Source organism: Salvelinus fontinalis, chromosome 7, assembly GCF_029448725.1.
Source record: "Salvelinus fontinalis isolate EN_2023a chromosome 7, ASM2944872v1, whole genome shotgun sequence".
Taxonomy (NCBI): domain Eukaryota; kingdom Metazoa; phylum Chordata; class Actinopteri; order Salmoniformes; family Salmonidae; genus Salvelinus; species Salvelinus fontinalis.
The window spans coordinates 60,643,296-60,665,071 of record NC_074671.1 but is presented as its reverse complement, the minus strand read 5'-3'; the positions used below and the strand labels follow the sequence as shown (position 1 = coordinate 60,665,071).

General features: G+C 48.8%; 1 protein-coding gene across 2 annotated transcripts in view; it reads left to right on the top strand.

The window, feature by feature from the left end:
- The window catches only part of LOC129859946 (receptor tyrosine-protein kinase erbB-4-like), a 113,321-nt gene that overhangs the window by 27,306 nt on the left and 64,239 nt on the right, over positions 1 to 21,776 (top strand). The window contains exons 5-7 of one of the 2 annotated variants that reach the window (XM_055930223.1): positions 2,457 to 2,579; positions 4,356 to 4,454; positions 16,179 to 16,361. In XM_055930223.1, the coding sequence (XP_055786198.1) occupies positions 2,457 to 2,579; positions 4,356 to 4,454; positions 16,179 to 16,361 (405 nt within the window). Of the gene's footprint in view, positions 1 to 2,456; positions 2,580 to 4,355; positions 4,455 to 16,175; positions 16,362 to 21,776 lie in introns of both variants that reach the window. The other variant, XM_055930222.1, reaches the window with a different exon arrangement.

Here is a 21,776-nt window from a genome sequence, read left to right as displayed (position 1 = left end):
ACACACACACACACACACACACACACACACACACACACACACACACACACACACACACACACACACACACACACACACACACACAGCGAGCAGAGACACACACACAGGAACATAGAGACACACACACACAAGACACACACACACACAGCGGGCAGAGACACACACACAGGAACATAGAGAGAGACACACACACACACACACACACACACACACACACACACACACACACACACACACACACACACACACACACACACACACACACACACACACACACAGCGAGCAGAGACACACACACAGGAACATAGAGACACACACACACAACACACACACACACACACAGCGGGCAGAGACACACACACAGGAACATAGAGACACACACACAGGTACTCAGAGACACACACACACAAGTCACACACACACAGCGAGCAGAGACACACACACAGGAACATAGAGACACACACACACAGGAACATAGAGACACACACACAGCGAGCAGAGACACACACACAGGAACATAGAGACACACACACAGGAACTCAGAGACACACACACAGGAACTCAGAGACACACACACAGGAACATAGAGACACACAGACAGCGAGCAGAGACACACACACAGGAACTCAGAGACACGCACACAGCGAGCAGAGACACACATACAGGGAACATAGAGACACACACAAGACACACACACACACAGGAACATAGAGACACACACAGCGAGCAGAGACACACATACAGGGAACATAGAGACACACACAAGACACACACACACACAGGAACATAGAGACACACACACAGGAACATAGAGACACACACACAGTGAGCAGAGACACACATGCAGGGAACATAGACACACACACACACACACACACACACACACACACACACACACACACACACACACACACACACACACACACACACACACACACACACACAGGAACATAGAGACACACAGGAACATAGAGACACACACAGGAACATAGAGACACACAGGAACATAGAGACACACAGGAACATAGAGACACACAGGGACATAGAGACACACAGGAACATAGAGACACACAGGAACATAGAGACACACAGGAACATAGAGACACACAGGGACATAGAGAGACACACAGGAACATAGAGACACACAGGAACATAGAGACACACAGGAACATAGAGACACACAGGGACATAGAGACACACACAGGAACATAGAGACACACAGGAACATAGAGACACACAGGAACATAGAGAGACACACAGGAACATAGAGACACACAGGAACATAGAGACACACAGGAACATAGAGACACACAGGAACATAGAGACACACAGGAACATAGAGAGACACACAGGGACATAGAGACACACAGGAACATAGAGACACACACAGGGACATAGAGACACACAGGAACATAGAGACACACAGGAACATAGAGACACACAGGAACATAGAGACACACAGGAACATAGAGACACACAGGAACATAGAGACACACAGGAACATAGAGACACACACAGGGACATAGAGACACACAGGAACATAGAGACACACAGGAACATAGTGACACACAGGAACATAGAGACACACAGGAACATAGAGACACACAGGAACATAGAGACACACAGGAACATAGAGAGACACACAGGAACATAGAGACACACAGGAACATAGTGACACACAGGAACATAGAGACACACAGGAACATAGAGACACACACAGGAACATAGAGACACACAGGAACATAGAGAGACACACAGGAACATAGAGACACACAGGAACATAGAGACACACAGGAACATAGAGAGACACACAGGAACATAGAGACACACAGGAACATAGTGACACACAGGAACATAGAGACACACAGGAACATAGAGACACACAGGAACATAGAGACACACAGGAACATAGAGACACACATGAACATAGAGACACACATGAACATAGTGACACACAGGAACATAGAGACACACAGGAACATAGAGACACACAGGAACATAGAGACACACACAGGAACATAGAGACACACAGGAACATAGAGACACACAGGAACATAGAGACACACACACACACACACAGGAACAGAGAGACACAGGGACATAGAGACACACAGGAACATAGAGACAAACAGGAACATAGAGACACACAGGAACATAGAGAGACACACACATACACACCAACAAACGAACACACACACACACTGACTGACAGATATATGGTCTCATTATGGTGTTTGATGACCGATGCTGAGCTGGTTGATTCTGTCGTTGATAAACCTATATGAAGGGCTCTGATAGGCTGATTGGCTCATTAAGATATGTATTGATTGGTCGGCTGATGGAGGTATTGACCATGTGTGTGTGTGTGTGTGTGTGCGCCTCTCGGTGTGTGTGTGTGCGTTTGTATGTGTGTGTGTGTATGTGGGCCTGTGTGTGTGTATGTGTGTGTGTTCCAGTTGGTGGAGCCCCTGACCCCTAGCGGCACGGCCCCCAACCAGGCCCAGCTTCGCATCCTCAAAGAGACAGAGCTCAAGAGGGTTAAGATCCTCGGCTCGGGAGCCTTCGGCACAGTCCACAAGGTACGGTTGGTTGTGCCTCTGTTTGTGAGTGTGCCGCTGTTTGTGAGTGTGCCTCTGTTTGTGAGTGTGCTTTTCGTTATTTTGCCTTTCGTTATTTTGCCTTTCGTTATTTTGCCTTTCGTTATTTTGCCTTTCGTTATTTTGCCTTTCGTTATTTTGCCTTTCGTTATTTTTGGTTCATGGTTCTGTCCTGATATGACAGATGACAGTGTGACTGTGTGTAATACTGTGTATGTTTGTGAGTGTCTGTCTTTTTTCATTATTTCTGACATTGCTTCTACTCTCTGAGATTGTTGGAAGGGTTTATGTGTCTCCTTTCAGTGTGTCAAAGTCTGTTGATATGTCCATAGGAGTGTGTGTTTAACAGTGGTAACTCTCCCTGCCTGTGTATTTCAGGGTATCTGGGTCCCTGAAGGAGAGACAGTAAAGATCCCAGTGGTAACTCTCCCTGCCTGTGTATTTCAGGGTATCTGGGTCCCAGAGAGAGAGACAGTAAAGATCCCAGTGGTAACTCTCCCTGCCTGTGTATTTCAGGGTATCTGGGTCCCAGAGAGAGAGACAGTAAAGATCCCAGTGGTAACTCTCCCTGCCTGTGTATTTCAGGGTATCTGGGTCCCTGAAGGAGAGACAGTAAAGATCCCAGTGGTAACTCTCCCTGCCTGTGTATTTCAGGGTATCTGGGTCCCAGAGAGAGAGACAGTAAAGATCCCAGTGGTAACTCTCCCTGCCTGTGTATTTCAGGGTATCTGGGTCCCAGAGAGAGAGACAGTAAAGATCCCAGTGGTAACTCTCCCTGCCTGTGTATTTCAGGGTATCTGGGTCCCAGAGAGAGAGACAGTAAAGATCCCAGTGGTAACTCTACCTGCCTGTGTATTTCAGGGTATCTGGGTCCCAGAGAGAGAGACAGTAAAGATCCCAGTGGTAACTCTCCCTGCCTGTGTATTTCAGGGTATCTGGGTCCCAGAGAGAGAGACAGTAAAGATCCCAGTGGTAACTCTCCCTGCCTGTGTATTTCAGGGTATCTGGGTCCCAGAGAGAGAGACAGTAAAGATCCCAGTGGTAACTCTCCCTGCCTGTGTATTTCAGGGTATCTGGGTCCCAGAGAGAGAGACATTAAAGATCCCAGTGGTAACTCTCACTGCCTGTGTATTTCAGGGTATCTGGGTCCCAGAGGGCAAGACAGTAAAGATCCCAGTGGTAACTCTCCCTGCCTGTGTATTTCAGGGTATCTGGGTCCCAGAGAGAGAGACAGTAAAGATCCCAGTGGTAACTCTCCCTGCCTGTGTATTTCAGGGTATCTGGGTCCCAGAGAGAGAGACAGTAAAGATCCCAGTGGTAACTCTCCCTGCCTGTGTATTTCAGGGTATCTGGGTCCCAGAGAGAGAGACAGTAAAGATCCCAGTGGTAACTCTACCTGCCTGTGTATTTCAGGGTATCTGGGTCCCAGAGAGAGAGACAGTAAAGATCCCAGTGGTAACTCTCCCTGCCTGTGTATTTCAGGGTATCTGGGTCCCAGAGAGAGAGACAGTAAAGATCCCAGTGGTAACTCTCCCTGCCTGTGTATTTCAGGGTATCTGGGTCCCAGAGAGAGAGACAGTAAAGATCCCAGTGGTAACTCTCCCTGCCTGTGTATTTCAGGGTATCTGGGTCCCAGAGAGAGAGACATTAAAGATCCCAGTGGTAACTCTCCCTGCCTGTGTATTTCAGGGTATCTGGGTCCCAGAGGGCAAGACAGTAAAGATCCCAGTGGTAACTATCCCTGCCTGTGTATTTCAGGGTATCTGGGTCCCTGAAGGAGAGACAGTAAAGATCCCAGTGGCCATAAAGATCCTGAACGAGGCTACGGGGCCCAAAGCAAACGTGGAGTTCATGGACGTGAGTATTACACTACAACTGTGTGTGTGTGTGTGTGTGTGTGTGTGTGTGTGTGTGTGTGTGTGTGTGTGTGTGTGTGTGTGTGTGTGTGTGTGTGTGTGTGTGTGTGTGTGTGTGTGTGTGTGTGTGTGTGTGTGTGTGTGTGTGTGTGTGTGTGTGTGTGTGTATTACACACATATAACATTGTATTCTCTGAGATATTAGTTGAGCTCATTCCATCTTCTGAAACCTCAGTCTAGTCTGGTTGATTAGTTCAGCCCAGAAACTCCTCCCCCAGCTAAATGCCTGACATGTAGTCTATTGCACCAGGTCTGTTCACATCACCAGGTGTTTATATGGCATATAGCCTTGTCTGGATCACTGGGTAGAGGGTATGCAGGGAAGAGGACAGAGGGAGAGGGGGTAGAAGCCCTTGACTTGCCTTTGAGCCATGCCTGGGTTGGGGGTAGGATAGAGGATGGGGTAGGATAGAGGATGGGAGAGTATTGGGGTCGGACAGAGGATGGGGTAGGATAGAGGATGGGGTAGGATAGAGGATGGGGTAGGATAGAGGATGGGGTATGGGTTAGGGGATGGGGTTGGATAGAGGATGGGGTATGGGTTAGGGGATGGGGTTGGATAGAGGATGAGGTATGGGTAGAGGATGGGGTAAGGGTTAGAGGATGGGGTAGGGGTAGAGGATGGGGCATGGAATTGAGGATGGGGTTGGATAGAGGATGGGGTAGGGGTAGAGGATGGGGTAGGATGGAGGATGGGGTTGGATAGAGGATGGAGTAGGGGTTAGAGGATGGAGTAGGGATTATATGATAGGGTAGGGGATAGAGGGTGTGGTAAGGGTTAGAGGATGGGGTAGGGTAGAGGCTGGAGTTGGGGTTAGAATAAGGGTAGGGGTTAGAGGATGGGGTAGGGATTAGAGGATGGGGTAGGGGTTAAAGGATGGGGTAGGGATTAGAGGATGGGGTAGGGATTAGAGGATGGAGAAGGGGTTAGAGGATGGGGTAGGGATTAGAGGATGGGGTTGGGGATAGAGGATGGGGTAGGGATAGAGGATGGAGAAGGGGTTAATGGAGATGGGGTGGAGATGGGGTAGGGATTAGAGGATGGGGTAGGATAGAGGATGGTGTATTATAGAGGATGGGAGAGGATGGGGTCAGACAGAGGATGGGGTCGGACAGAGGAAGGGGTATGAAAGAGGATGGGATAGGGGATGGGGTAGGGTTAGAGGATGGGGTAGGGGTTAGAGGATGGGGTAGGATAGACGATGGGGTAGCGGATGGGGTTGGATAGAGGCTGGGGTAGGCGTTAGAGGATTGGGTAGGATAGAGGATGGGAGAGGATGGGGTAGGATAGAGGATGGGGTAGAATAGAGGATGGGGTAGAATAGAGGATGGGGTAGAATAGAGCATGGGGTAGAATAGAGCATGGGGTAGGACTGAGCATGGGGTAGGATATAGGACGGGGTAGTATAGAGGATGGGGTAGGACTGATCATGGGGTAGGATATAGGATGGAGTAGGATGGAGGATGGGGTAGGATAGAGGATGGGGTAGGACTGATCATGGGGTAGGATATAGGATGGGGTAGGATGGAGGATGGGGTAGGATAAAGGATGGGGTAGGACTGATCATGGGGTAGGATATAGGACGGGGTAGGATGGAGGATGGGGTAGGATAGAGGATGGGGTACGACTGAGCATGGGGTAGGATAGAGTATGGGGTAGGGGTTATATGATGGGGTAGGATAGAGGATGGGATAGGGGTTAGAGGATGGGTTAGGATAGAGGATGGGGTAGAATAGAGGATGGGATAGTGGTTAGAGGATGGGGTAGGATAGAGGATGGGGTAGGATAGAGGATGGGGTAGGATAGAGGTTGGGATAGTGGTTAGAGGATGGGGTAGGATAGAGGATGGGGTAGGATAGAGGATGGGGTAGGATAGAGGTTGGGATAGTGGTTAGAGGATGGGGTAGGATAGAGGACGGGGTAGGATAGAGGTTGGGATAGGGTAGGATAGAGGACAGGGTAGGACAGAGGATGGCTTAGGAAGGACAATGGGGTAGGGTGTAGGATTGGGGTAGGGTCTATCAAGCATGCTGGTTGGAGAGAGAGGCATATTGCCAAACCTAATTGAAAAGCCCCATCCTCCCTTCCTTCTCCCTCCTTCCTGTCTCCCTGTGGATGGTGTTGGACATCCAGAGCCCACATGGCTCCCCAGTTTTTAAACTGCAATCTAAAAGCAGGCCCACAGGCTGCCACTGGGACAGTTAGAGACAGACCAGGAGCCAACAAGCTGTTCTCCCTCTCACACACACACACACACACACACACACACACACACACACACACACACACACACACACACACACACACACACACACACACACACACACACACACACACACACACACACACACACACACACCACACACCACACACACACACATTGCTTAGCATCATTCACTGTCTGGAAGTGGATGTGTGTGTGTGTGTGTGTGTGTGTGTGTGTGTGTGTGTGTGTGTGTGTGTGTGTGTGTGTGTGTGTGTGTGTGTGTGTGTGTGTGTGTGTGTGTGTGTGTGTGTGTGTGTGTGTGTGTGTGTGTGTGTGTGTGTGTGTGTGTGTGTGTGTGTGTGTGTGTGTGTGTGTGTGTGTGTGTGTGTGTGTGTGTGTGTGTGTGTGTGTGTGTGTGTGTGTGTGTGAGTGAGTAGTTTGGAATAATTCATGTGAATGAATGATTATATTAACAACTCTATATTACTCATAAAGACACTCATAAACTTAAACACACACACACACACATCTTTGCATCCCTGGGGCTGTGCCAGTCTATCCCTGGGGCTGTGCCAGTCTATCCCTGGGGCTGTGCCAATCTATCCTTGGGGCTGTGCAAGTCTATCCCTAGGTCTGTGCCAGTCTATCCCTGGGGCTGTGCCAGTCTATCCCTGGGGCTGTGCCAGTCTATCCCTTGGGCTGTGCCAGTCTATCCCTGGGGTTGTGCCAGTCTAACCCTGGGGCTGTGCCAGTCTATCTCTCCGGCTGTGCCAGTCTATCTCTTGGGCTGTGCCAGTCTATCTCTTGGGCTGTGCCATTCTATCCCTTGGACTGTGCCAGTCTATCCCTGGGGCTGTGCTAGTCTATACCTGGGGCTGTGCCAGTCTATCCCTTGGACTGTGCCAGTCTATCCCTGGGGCTGTGCCAGTCTATACCTGGGGCTGTGCCAGTCTATCCCTGGGGCTGTGCCAGTCTATCCCTTGGACTGTGCCAGTCTATCCCTGGGGCTGTGCCAGTCTATCCCTGGGGCTTTGCCAGTCTATCCCTGGGTCTGTGCCAGTCTATCCCTGGGCCTGTGCCAGTCTATCCCTTGGGCTCATATACCTCATATATTAGCCCTCATATCCTAGTGCAGAAGCACTCTCCCTTCTAACAACTGTCAGAGCCTCCTATCACACAACAGAGACTCACAAAGGCACTTGTTTTCCTCCTGTGTGAGTGTCTGGTTCAGACTTCCACGACCATATTTGGCTGTACTCTGGGCTTGTATAATGTGCTGTAGTTTTATGAAGTGTAGATGTAATGCTGCTACTTTACCCCGGTGTTAAATCAGGGCACTGTCGGTGCCAAAAGGACCTCTCTACTGCCTGCACTGTGCCGGGATTAATGTACTCTCCACCGCTGAGCCACTCTCACCTCCTTTAGAATCTAAATGTAACGGCCTTTCATCTATCAAGCCCCTGGCAGCTTCAAAATACCCTGCTCTTTGTGGAGAGAATGTAGCAGTCAGCCAGGATGTGTGTAACTAGAGTAGAAGTCAGCCAGGCTGTGTGTAACTAGAGTAGAAGTCAGCCAGGCTGTGTGTATCTAGAGTAGAAGTCAGCCAGGCTGTGTGTAACTACAGTAGAAGTCAGCCAGGCTGCGTGTAACTAGAGTAGAAGTCAGTCAGGCTGTGTGTAACTAGAGTAGAAGTCAGCCAGGCTGTGTGTAACTACAGTAGAAGTCAGCCAGGCTGTGTGTAACTAGAGTAGAAGTCAGCCAGGCTGTGTGTAACTAGAATAGAAGTCAGCCAGGCTGTGTGTAACTAGAGTAGAAGTCAGCCAGGCTGTGTGTAGCTAGAGTAGAAGTCAACCAGGCTGTGTGTAACTAGAGTAGAAGTCAGCCAGGCTGTGTGTAGCTAGAGTAGAAGTCAGCCAGGCTGTGTGTAAATACAATAGAAGTCAGCCAGGCTGTGTGTAACTAGAGAATAAGTCATCAAGGCTGTGTGTAACTACAGTAGAAGTCAGCCAGGCTGGGTGTAGCTACAGTAGATGTCAGCCAGGCTGTGTGTAACTAGAGTAGAAGTCAGCCAGGCTGTGTGTAGCTACAGTAGAAGTCAGCCAGGCTGTGTGTAACTAGAGTAGAAGTCAGCCAGGCTGTGTGTAACTAGAGTAGAAGTCAGCCAGGCTGTGTGTAGCTACAGTAGAAGTCAGCCAGGCTGTGTGTAACTACAGTAGAAGTCAGCCAGGCTGTGTGTAACTACAGTAGAAGTCAGCCAGGCTGTGTGTAACTAGAGTAGAAATCAGCCAGGCTGTGTGTAACTAGAATAGAAGTCAGCCAGGCTGTGTGTAACTAGAGTAGAAATCAGCCAGGCTGTGTGTAACTAGAGTAGAAGTCAGCCAGGCTGTGTGTAACTAGAGTAGAAGTCAGCCAGGCTGTGTGTAACTAGGGTAGAAGTCAGCCAGGCTGTGTGTAACTACAGTAGAAGTCAATCAGGCTGTGTGTAGCTCGAGTAGAAGTCAGCCAGGCTGTGTTTAGCTAGAGTAGAAGTCAGCCAGGCTGTGTGTAACTAGAGTAGAAGTCAGCCAGGCTGTGTGTAACTAGAGTAGAAGTCAGCCAGGCTGTGTGTAACTAGAGTAGAAATCAGCCAGGCTGTGTGTAACTAGAATAGAAGTCAGCCAGGCTGTGTGTAACTAGAGTAGAAATCAGCCAGGCTGTGTGTAACTAGAGTAGAAGTCAGCCAGGCTGTGTGTAGCTACAGTAGAAGTCAGCCAGGCTGTGTGTAGCTACAGTGGAAGTCAGCCAGGTTGTGTGTAGCTACAGTAGAAGTCAGCCAGGCTGTGTGTATCTAGAGTAGAAGTCAACCAGGCTTTGTGTAACTAGAGTAGAAGTCAGCCAGGCTGTGTGTAACTAGAGTAGAAGTCAGCCAGGCTGTGTGTAACTAGAGTAGAAGTCAGCCAGGCTGTGTGTAACTAGAGTAGAAGTCAGCCAGGCTGTGTGTAACTACAGTAGAAGTCAGCCAGGCTGTGTGTAACTAGAGTAGAAGTCAGCCAGGCTGTGTGTAACTAGAGTAGAAGTCAGCCAGGCTGTGTGTAACTAGAGTAGAAGTCAACCAGGCTGTGTGTATCTAGAGAAGAAGTTAGCCAGGCTGTGTGTAACTAGAGTAGAAGTGAGCCAGGCTGTGTGTAACTAGAGTAGAAGGCAGCCAGGCTGTGTGTAACTTGAGTAGAAGTCAGCCAGGCTGTGTGTAACTAGAGTAGAAGTCATCCAGGCTTTGTGTAGCTACAGTAGAAGTCAGCCAGGCTGTCTGTAGCTAGAGTAGAAGTCAGCCAGGCTGTTTGTAGCTACAGTAGAAGTCAGCCAGGCTGTGTGTAACTAGAGTAGAAGTCAGCCAGGCTGTGTGTAACTAGAGTAGAAGTCAACCAGGCTGTGTGTATCTAGAGTAGAAGTTAGCCAGGCTGTGTGTAACTAGAGTAGAAGTGAGCCAGGCTGTGTGTAACTAGAGTAGAAGTCAGCCAGGCTGTGTGTAACTAGAGTAGAAGTCAGCCAGGCTGTGTGTAGCTACAGTAGAAGTCAGCCAGGCTGTGTGTAGCTCGAGTAGAAGTCAGCCAGGCTGTGTGTAGCTAGAGTAGAAGTCAGCCAGGCTGTGTGTAACTACAGTAGAAGTAAGCCAGGCTGTCTGTAGCTAGAGTAGAAGTCAGCCAGGCTGTGTGTAGCTACAGTAGAAGTCAGCCAGGCTGTGTGTAGCTACAGTAGAAGTCAGCCAGGCTGTCTGTAGCTAGAGTAGAAGTCAGCCAGGCTGTGTGTAGCTACAGTAGAAGTCAGCCAGGCTGTTTGTAGCTAAAGTAGAAGTCAGCCAGGCTGTGTAACTACAGTAGAAGTCAGCCAGGCTGTGTGTAGCTACAGTAGAAGTCAGCCAGGCTGTGTGTAACTACAGTAGAAGTAAGCCAGGCTGTGTGTAGCTACAGTAGAAGTCAGCCAGGCTGTGTGTAACTACAGTAGACGTCAGCCAGGCTGTGTGTAACTAGAGTAGAAGTCAGCCAGGTTGTGTGTAGCTACAGTAGAAGTCAGCCAGGCTGTGTGTATCTAGAGTAGAAGTCAGCCAGGCTTTGTGTAACTAGAGTAGAAGTCAGCCAGGCTGTGTGTAACTAGAGTAGAAGTCAGCCAGGCTGTGTGTAACTAGAGTAGAAGTCAGCCAGGCTGTGTGTAACTAGAGTAGAAGTCAGCCAGGCTGTGTGTAACTACAGTAGAAGTCAGCCAGGCTGTGTGTAACTAGAGTAGAAGTCAGCCAGGCTGTGTGTAACTAGAGTAGAAGTCAGCCAGGCTGTGTGTAACTAGAGTAGAAGTCAACCAGGCTGTGTGTATCAGAGTAGAAGTTAGCCAGGCTGTGTGTAACTAGAGTAGAAGTGAGCCAGGCTGTGTGTAACTAGAGTAGAAGTCAGCCAGGCTGTGTGTAACTAGAGTAGAAGTCAGCCAGGCTGTGTAACTAGAGTAGAAGTCAGCCAGGCTGTGTGTAGCTACAGTAGAAGTCAGCCAGGCTGTCTGTAGCTAGAGTAGAAGTCAGCCAGGCTGTTTGTAGCTACAGTAGAAGTCAGCCAGGCTGTGTGTAACTAGAGTAGAAGTCAGCCAGGCTGTGTGTAGCTACAGTAGAAGTCAGCCAGGCTGTTTGTAGCTAAAGTAGAAGTCAGCCAGGCTGTGTGTAACTAGAGTAGAAGTCAGCCAGGCTTTGTGTAGCTACAGTAGAAGTCAGCCAGGCTGTGTGTAACTACAGTAGAAGTCAGCCAGGCTGTGTGTAGCTACAGTAGAAGTCAGCCAGGCTGTGTGTAACTACAGTAGAAGTCAGCCAGGCTGTGTGTAACTAGAGTAGAAGTCAGCCAGGCTGTGTGTAACTACAGTAGAAGTCAGCCAGGCTGTGTGTAACTACAGTAGAAGTCAGCCAGGCTGTATGTAACTAGAGTAGAAGTCAGCCAGGCTGTGTGTAGCTAGAGTAGAAGTCAGCCAGGCTGTGTGTAAATACAATAGAAGTCAGCCAGGCTGTGTGTAGCTACAGTAGAAGTCAACCAGGCTGTGTGTAACTAGAGTAGAAGTCAGCCAGGCTGTTTGTAGCTACAGTAGAAGTCAGCCAGGCTGTGTGTAACTAGAGTAGAAGTCAGCCAGGCTGTGTGTAACTAGAGTAGAAGTCAGCCAGGCTGTGTGTAGCTAGAGTAGAAGTCAGCCAGGCTGTGTGTAAATACAATAGAAGTCAGCCAGGCTGTGTGTAACTACAGTATAAGTCAGCCAGGCTGTGTGTAACTACAGTAGAAGTCAGGCAGGTTGTGTGTAGCTACAGTAGAAGTCAGCCAGGCTGTGTGTAGCTACAGTAGAAGTCAGCCAGGCTGTGTAACTACAGTAGAAGTCAGCCAGGCTGTGTGTAGCTAGAGTAGAAGTCAGCCAGGCTGTTTGTAGCTACAGTAGAAGTCAGCCAGGCTGTGTGTAACTAGAGTAGAAGTCAGCCAGGTTGTGTGTAGCTAGAGTAGAAGTCAGCCAGGCTGTGTGTAACTAGAGTAGAAGTCATCCATACTGTGTGTAACTACAGTAGAAGTCAGCCAGGCTGTGTGTAACTACAGTAGAAGTCAGCCATGCTGTGTGTAACTACAGTAGAAGTCAGCCAGGCTGTGTGTAACTACAGTAGAAGTCAGCCAGGTTGTGTGTAGCTAGAGTAGAAGTCAGCAAGGCTGTGTGTAGCTACAGTAGAAGTCAGCCAGGCTGTGTGTAGCTACAGTAGAAGTCAGCCAGGCTGTGTGTAGCTACAGTAGAAGTCAGCCAGGCTGTGTGTAGCTACAGTAGAAGTCAGCCAGGCTGTGTGTAGCTACAGTAGAAGTCAGCCAGGCTGTGTGTAACTAGAGTAGAAGTCAGCCAGGCTGTGTGTGGCTACAGTAGAAGTCAGCCAGGCTGTGTGTAGCTAGAGTAGAAGTCAGCCAGGCTGTGTGTAACTAGAGTAGAAGTCAGCCAGGCTGTGTGTAACTAGAGTAGAAGTCAGCCAGGCTGTGTGTAACTACAGTAGAAGTCAACCAGGCTGTGTGTAACTAGAGTAGAAGTCAGCCAGGCTGTGTGTAACTACAGTAGAAGTCAGCCAGGCTGTGTGTAACTAGAGTAGAAGTCAGCCAGGCTGTGTGTAACTAGAGTAGAAGTCAGCCAGGCTGTGTGTGGCTACAGTAGAAGTCAGCCAGGCTGTGTGTAACTAGAGTAGAAGTCAGCCAGGCTGTGTGTAACTAGAGTAGAAGTCAGCCAGGCTGTGTGTAGCTAAAGTAGAAGTCAGCCAGGCTGTGTGTAACTACAGTAGAAGTCAGCCAGGCTGTGTGTAACTACAGTAGAAGTCAGCCAGGCTGTGTGTAACTACAGTAGAAGTCAGCCAGGCTGTGTGTAACTACAGTAGAAGTCAGCCAGGCTGTGTGTAGCTACAGTAGAAGTCAGCCAGGCTGTGTGTAACTACAGTAGAAGTCAGCCAGGCTGTGTGTAACTAGAGTAGAAGTCAGCCAGGCTGTGTGTAGCTAAAGTAGAAGTCAGCCAGGCTGTGTGTAGCTAAAGTAGAAGTCAGCCAGGCTGTGTGTACCTACAGTAGAAGTCAGCCAGGCTGTGTGTAGCTACAGTAGAGGTCAGCCTGGCTGTGTGTAACTACAGTAGAAGTCAGCCAGGCTGTGTGTAGCTAGAGTAGAAGTCAGCCAGGCTGTGTGTAGCTACAGTAGAAGTCAGCCAGGCTGTGTGTAACTACAGTAGAAGTCAGCCAGGCTGTGTGTAACTACAGTAGAAGTCAGCCAGGCTGTGTGTAGCTACAGTAGAAGTCAGCCAGGCTGTGTGTAACTACAGTAGAAGTCAGCCAGGCTGTGCGTAGCTACAGTAGAGGTCAGCCAGGCTGTGTGTAACTACAGTAGAAGTCAGCCAGGCTGTGTGTAGCTAAAGTAGAAGTCAGCCAGGCTGTGTGTAACTACAGTAGAAGTCAGCCAGGCTGTGTGTAACTACAGTAGAAGTCAGCCAGGCTGTGTGTAGCTACAGTAGAAGTCAGCCAGGCTGTGTGTAGCTAAAGTAGAAGTCAGCCAGGCTGTGTGTAGCTAAAGTAGAAGTCAGCCAGGCTGTGTGTAACTACAGTAGAAGTCAGCCAGGCTGTGTGTAACTACAGTAGAAGTCAGCCAGGCTGTGTGTAACTACAGTAGAAGTCAGCCAGGCTGTGTGTAGCTACAGTAGAGGTCAGCCAGGCTGTGTGTAACTACAGTAGAAGTCAGCCAGGCTGTGTGTAGCTAGAGTAGAAGTCAGCCAGGCTGTGTGTAGCTACAGTAGAAGTCAGCCAGGCTGTGTGTAACTAGAGTAGAAGTCAGCCAGGCTTTGTGTAACTAGAGTAGAAGTCAGCCAGGCTGTGTGTAGCTAAAGTAGAAGTCAGCCAGGCTGTGTGTAACTACAGTAGAAGTCAGCCAGGCTGTGTGTAGCTACAGTAGAAGTCAGCCAGGCTGTATGTAACTACAGTAGAAGTCAGCCAGGCTGTGTGTAGCTACAGTAGAAGTCAGCCAGGCTGTGTGTAACTACAGTAGCAGTCAGCCAGGCTGTGTGTAACTAGAGTAGAAGTCAGCCAGGCTGTGTGTAACTAGAGTAGAAGTCAGCCAGGCTGTGTGTAGCTACAGTAGAAGTCAGCCAGGCTGTGTGTAACTAGAGTAGAAGTCAGCCAGGCTGTGTGTAACTAGAGTAGAAGTCAGCCAGGCTGTGTGTAGCTAAAGTAGAAGTCAGCCAGGCTGTGTGTAACTACAGTAGAAGTCAGCCAGGCTGTGTGTAGCTACAGTAGAAGTCAGCCAGGCTGTGTAACTACAGTAGAAGTCAGCCAGGCTGTGTGTAGCTACAGTAGAAGTCAGCCAGGCTGTGTGTAGCTACAGTAGATGTCAGCCAGGCTGTGTGTAGCTACAGTAGAAGTCAACCAGGCTGTGTGTAACTAGAGTAGAAGTCAGCCAGGCTGTGTGTAGCTAGAGTAGAAGTCAGCCAGGCTGTGTGTAAATACAATAGAAGTCAGCCAGGCTGTGTGTAACTACAGTATAAGTCAGCCAGGCTGTGTGTAACTACAGTAGAAGTCAGCCAGGCTGTGTGTAACTACAGTAGAAGTCAGCCAGGCTGTGTGTAGCTAGAGTAGAAGTCAGCCAGGCTGTGTGTAGCTACAGTAGAAGTCAGCCATGCTGTGTGTAACTAGAGTAGAAGTCATCCAGGCTGTGTGTAACTAGAGTAGAAGTCAGCCAGGCTGTGTGTAACTAGAGTAGAAGTCAGCCAGGCTGTGTGTAGCTAAAGTAGAAGTCAGCCAGGCTGTGTGTAACTACAGTAGAAGTCAGCCAGGCTGTGTGTAACTACAGTAGAAGTCAGCCAGGCTGTGTGTAGCTACAGTAGAAGTCAGCCAGGCTGTGTGTAACTACAGTAGAAGTCAGCCAGGCTGTGTGTAACTAGAGTAGAAGTCAGCCAGGCTGTGTGTAACTAGAGTAGAAGTCAGCCAGGCTGTGTGTAGCTAGAGTAGATGTCAGCCAGGCTGTGTGTAGCTACAGTAGAAGTCAGCCAGGCTGTGTGTAACTACAGTAGAAGTCAGCCAGGCTGTGTGTAACTAGAGTAGAAGTCAGCCAGGCTGTGTGTAGCTACAGTAGAAGTCAGCCAGGCTGTGTGTAACTACAGTAGAAGTCAGCCAGGCTGTGTGTAACTACAGTAGAAGTCAGCCAGGCTGTGTGTAGCTACAGTAGAAGTCAGCCAGGCTGTGTGTAACTAGAGTAGAAGTCAGCCAGGCTGTGTGTAACTAGAGTAGAAGTCAGCCAGGATGTGTGTAGCTACAGTAGAAGTCAGCCAGGCTGTGTGTAGCTACAGTAGAAGTCAGCCAGGCTGTGTGTAGCTACAGTAGAAGATAGAGGGAGAAATAATGGTGAATGAGTGTCTGTCAAAGGTGTCTGTGACACACACACCCTGGCATTCACTACACTACACTGCACTGCACTACACTACACTACACTACACTGCACTACACTACACTACTACACTACACTACACTACTACACTACACTACACTACACTACACTACACTACTACACTACACTACACTACTACACTACACTACTACACTACACTACACTACTACACTACACTACTACACTACACTACACTACTACACTACACTACTACACTACACTACACTACTCTACACTACACTACTACACTACACTACTACACTACAGTACACTACACTACACTACACTACACTACACTACACTACACTACTACACTACACTACTCTACACTACACTACACTACACTACACTACACTACACTACACTACACTACACTACATTGTCAACACCCATCATCATAACACTTGTATTCCCCTTCCACCCGTGTGCACTTGGCTGTTTGCTCTGTATACTCCCTCCCTCCGTCCACAGTGTTCTGTCAGATTCCCCCAGGCCTGAGTCCCTATCTATCCCCACCAGGAGGCTCTGATTATGGCCAGCATGGAGCACCCCCACCTGGTGCGTCTCCTGGGGGTCTGCCTGAGCCCCACCACACAGCTGGTCACGCAGCTCATGCCCCACGGCTGCCTCCTCGACTACGTCCACGAACACAAGGACAACATCGGCTCCCAGCTGCTGCTCAACTGGTGTGTCCAGATCGCCAAGGTAGGATGGCGCTGGGGCTGTCTTGAGGAGGGTGTGTGAGCGTGAGCGTGTTTGTGTGTTTGGTCAGTGTTCAGAGTCGACAGACGCAGAGATGTGACAGTCCATCGTCCCGTTGTGACATAGCTACGTGGCTCTACCACCATCCACAGGGAGGCACAGCCGACCGCGCACCTCCCCAAAATGCACAACCATCACGACTCCACGTACACGTCCTCTATTCATTTCAATGTGTAACATCTGGAAAAATAACTTGAGCCGCACTGAGAATTCAAACAGTATGAAAGCCAACGGTCCAATGTTCTAGAACACAGCTGTGTGTTCAGCTACACATTCTGGACTTTGATAGGCGTTTTACACTTGAGCTGAATGATCTTAAATCCTGTTACCATAGAACACCATGGTGATACCTGAGGAATGCTATCACTCCTGTTACCGTAGAACACCATGGTGATACCTGAGGAATGCTATCACTCCTGTTACCATAGAACACCATGGTGATACCTGAGGAATGCTATCACTCCTGTTACCATAGAACACCATGGTGATACCTGAGGAATGCTATCACTCCTGTTACCATAGAACACCATGGTGATACCTGAGGAATGCTATCACTCCTGTTACCGTAGAACACCATGGTGATACCTGAGGAATGCTATCACTCCTGTTACCGTAGAACACCATGGTGATACCTGAGGAATGCTATCACTCCTGTTACCATAGAACACCATGGTGATACCTGAGGAATGCTATCACTCCTGTTACCATAGAACACCATGGTGATACCTGAGGAATGCTATCACTCCTGTTACCATAGAACACCATGGTGATACCTGAGGAATGCTATCACTCCTGTTACCGTAGAACACCATGGTGATACCTGAGGAATGCTATCACTCCTGTTACCATAGAACACCATGGTGATACCTGAGGAATGCTATCACTCCTGTTACCATAGAACACCATGGTGATACCTGAGAAAATGCTATCACTCCTGTTACCATAGAACACCATGGTGATACCTGAGAAATGCTATCACTCCTGTTACCATAGAACACCATGGTGATACCTGAGGAATGCTATCACTCCTGTTACCATAGAACACCATGGTGATACCTGAGAAATGCTATCACTCCTGTTACCATAGAACACCATGGTGATACCTGAGGAATGCTATCACTCCTGTTACCATAGAACACCATGGTGATACCTGAGGAATGCTATCACTCCTGTTACCATAGAACACCATGGTGATACCTGAGGAATGCTATCACTCCTGTTACCATAGAACACCATGGTGATACCTGAGGAATGCTATCACTCCTGTTACCATAGAACACCATGGTGATACCTGAGGAATGCTATCACTCCTGTTACCGTAGAACACCATGGTGATACCTGAGGAATGCTATCACTCCTGTTACCGTAGAACACCATGGTGATACCTGAGGAATGCTATCACTCCTGTTACCTTAGAACACCATGGTGATACCTGAGGAATGCTATCACTCCTGTTACCGTAGAACACCATGGTGATACCTGAGGAATGCTATCACTCCTGTTACCATAGAACACCATGGTGATACCTGAGGAATGCTATCACTCCTGTTACCGTAGAACACCATGGTGATACCTGAGGAATGCTATCACTCCTGTTACCGTAGAACACCATGGTGATACCTGAGGAATGCTATCACTCCTGTTACCGTAGAACACCATGGTGATACCTGAGGAATGCTATCACTCCTGTTACCGTAGAACACCATGGTGATACCTGAGGAATGCTATCACTCCTGTTACCATAGAACACCATGGTGATACCTGAGGAATGCTATCACTCCTGTTACCATAGAACACCATGGTGATACCTGAGGAATGCTATCACTCCTGTTACCATAGAACACCATGGTGATACCTGAGGAATGCTATCACTCCTGTTACCGTAGAACACCATGGTGATACCTGAGGAATGCTATCACTCCTGTTACCGTAGAACACCATGGTGATACCTGAGGAATGCTATCACTCCTGTTACCATAGAACACCATGGTGATACCTGAGGAATGCTATCACTCCTGTTACCATAGAACACCATGGTGATACCTGAGGAATGCTATCACTCCTGTTACCATAGAACACCATGGTGATACCTGAGGAATGCTATCACTCCTGTTACCATAGAACACCATGGTGATACCTGAGGAATGCTATCACTCCTGTTACCATAGAACACCATGGTGATACCTGAGGAATGCTATCACTCCTGTTACCGTAGAACACCATGGTGATACCTGAGGAATGCTATCACTCCTGTTACCGTAGAACACCATGGTGATACCTGAGGAATGCTATCACTCCTGTTACCATAGAACACCATGGTGATACCTGAGGAATGCTATCACTGCTGTTACCATAGAACACCATGGTGATACCTGAGGAATGCTATCACTCCTGTTACCATAGAACACCATGGTGATACCTGAGGAATGCTATCACTCCTGTTACCGTAGAACACCATGGTGATACCTGAGGAATGCTATCACTCCTGTTACCATAGAACACCATGGTGATACCTGAGGAATGCTATCACTCCTGTTACCATAGAACACCATGGTGATACCTGAGGAATGCTATCACTCCTGTTACCATAGAACACCATGGTGATACCTGAGGAATGCTATCACTCCTATTACCATAGAACACCATGGTGATACCTGAGGAATACTATCATTCTACCACAATCAACCATTTCCCTACAAGATCACCACTACTTTACCAATAAGTGACAGAATCCAGAACCCCAACCCCCCCCCTCTCTCTCTCTCTCTCTCTCTCTCTCTCTCTCTCTCTCTCTCTCTCTCTCTCTCTCTCTCTCTCTCTCTCCCTGTCTCTGTCTGTCTCTCTCTCTCTCTCACTCCCTCTCCGTCTCTCTCTGTCTCTCTCTCTCTCCCTCCCTATCCGTCTCTCTCTCCCTCCCTCTCCGTCTCTCTCTCCCTCGCTATCTCTCTCTCTCTCTCCCTCTCCGTGTCTCTCTCTCTCCCTCTCTCCCTCCCTCTCCGTCTCTCTCTCTCTCTCTCTTGCTCCCTCCCTCCCTCTCCGTCTCTCTGTCTCTCTCTCTCTCTGTCTCTCTCTCTCTGTCTCTCTCTCTCTCTCTCTCTGTCTCTCTCTCTCTCTGTCTCTGTCTCTGTCTCTGTCTCTGTCTCTGCCTCTGTCTCTCTCTTTCTTTCTTTCTTTCTCTCTCTATCTCTGACACTGTATCAGGTATGGTTTGAGTTCCCCTATTAGAGCAGCATTAGACAGGCTTTCACCACCTCGCCGCAAGCTTGCAGGTTGTCAGTGATTAGAGGCCTGCAGGCTAACGTGCTGCTATCGCCGGCTAGCTCCCATTCCCTCCACTCCCTGTGATGGATGATTTAAATGAGCTTGAGGAACAGAGTACTTAAGCAGGTACTTATTGAAGTAATTGGATTCGATTTAACTTGTGGTGGGGAGAGCGGCTGGAGAGCTGGGTAAAGTGTGGGAAAGGGAGAGGGATATGGAGGTTGTAGGGTGGACAGGGAGGAGATTACCCTCACCATTATGGCATTCATTTGAATAGGGAGTACGGCATCCATATTAGGATGAGGATAGAGGATGTCCTAATATGGATGATGGACTGACCACTCAGCCACTCCCCATAGAAGTAGTGACGAGGAAGGAAGGGTCTGGTGAAGCGTGAGTTTGTATCAGACTCAAGGCTGTTCTGGCTGGAAGCATGTGATGCTTTCTGACAGTGTGGTGGGTTTATTGGGTTGATCAGGTGAAATCCTTCACTGGAAAATGGTAATGATGTGAAGGTAGCCTGCTGCTGTCACTGATTCTCTGATCGACTGTTTTAAATCAGCCAATAAATCAATGAAGAAATCTGTAACACAAAGCGTTGTATACTGCAGTCATTTACCCCCACAGTGGCTGAGAGGAAATAAAATGAAATGTAAGGAAAAAATGATCTTGATTTACTTTCATTATCTGCACATCCTCCCTCCATCTCCTCCCTCCTTCCTCATCTCTCCTACCTCTTTCCTCCACCACCTCCTTCCTTCCTCATCTCTCCTCCCTTCACCTCCTCCCTCCTTCCTCATCTCTTCTCCCGCCACCTCCTCCCTCATCTCTCCTCCCTCCACCTCCTCCCTCCTTCCTCATCTCTCCTCCCTCCACTTTCTCCCTCCACTTTCTCCCTCCTCCTTCCTCCTGCCACCTCCTCCCTCCTCCCTCCGCTTCCTCCCTCCTCCCTCCACCTCCTCTCTCCTCCCTCTACCTCCTCCATCCACCTCCTCCCTCCTTCATCATCTCTCCTCCCGCCACCTCCTCCCTCATCTCCCTCATCTCTCCTCCCTCCACCTCCACTTCCTCCCTCCTCTCTCCTCCCTCCACCTCCTCCCTCCTTCATTATCAATCAATCAATCAATTTTATTTTATATAGCCCTTCGTACATCAGATAACATCTCGAAGTGCTGTACAGAAACCCAGCCTAAAACCCCAAACAGCTAGAATGCAAGTGTAGAAGCACGGTGGCTAGGAAAAACTCCCTAGAAAGGCCAAAACCTAGGAAGAAACCTAGAGAGGAACCAGGCTATGAGGGGTGGCCAGTCCTCTTCTGGCTGTGCCGGGTGGAGATTATAACAGAACTATGCCAAGATGTTCAAAAATGTTCATAAGTGACAAGCATGGTCAAATAATAATCATGAATAATTTTCAGTTGGCTTTTCATAGCTGATCATTAAGAGTTGAAAAACAACAGGTCTGGGACAGGTGGCGGTTCCATAACCGCAGGCAGAACAGCTGAAACTGGAATAGCAGCAAGGCCAGGCGGACTGGGGACAGCAAGGAGTCACCACGGGCGGCAGTCCCGACGCATGGTCCTAGGGCCCAGGTCCTCCGAGAGAAAGAAAGAGAGAAGGAGAAAATTAGAGAGAGCCAAGATTTTCAAAATGTTCATAAATGACAAGCATGGTCAAATAATAATCAGGAATAAATCTCAGTTGGCTTTTCATAGCCGATCATTAAGAGTTGAAAACAGCAGGTCTGGGACAGGTAGGGGTTCCATAACCGCAGGCAGAAGAGTTGAAACTGGAATAGCAGCAAGGCCAGGCGGACTGGGGGCAGCAAGGAGTCACCACGGCCGGTAGTCCCGACGTATGGTCCTAGGGCTCAGGTCCTCCGAGAGAAAGAGAGAAGGAGAAAATTAGAGAGAGCCAAGATTTTCAAAATGTTCATAAATGACAAGCATGGTCAAATAATAATCAGGAATAAATCTCAGTTGGCTTTTCATAGCCGATCATTAAGAGTTGAAAACAGCAGGTCTGGGACAGGTAGGGGTTTCGTAACCGCAGGCAGAAACAGTTGAAACTGGAATAGCAGCAAGGCCGGGCGGACTGG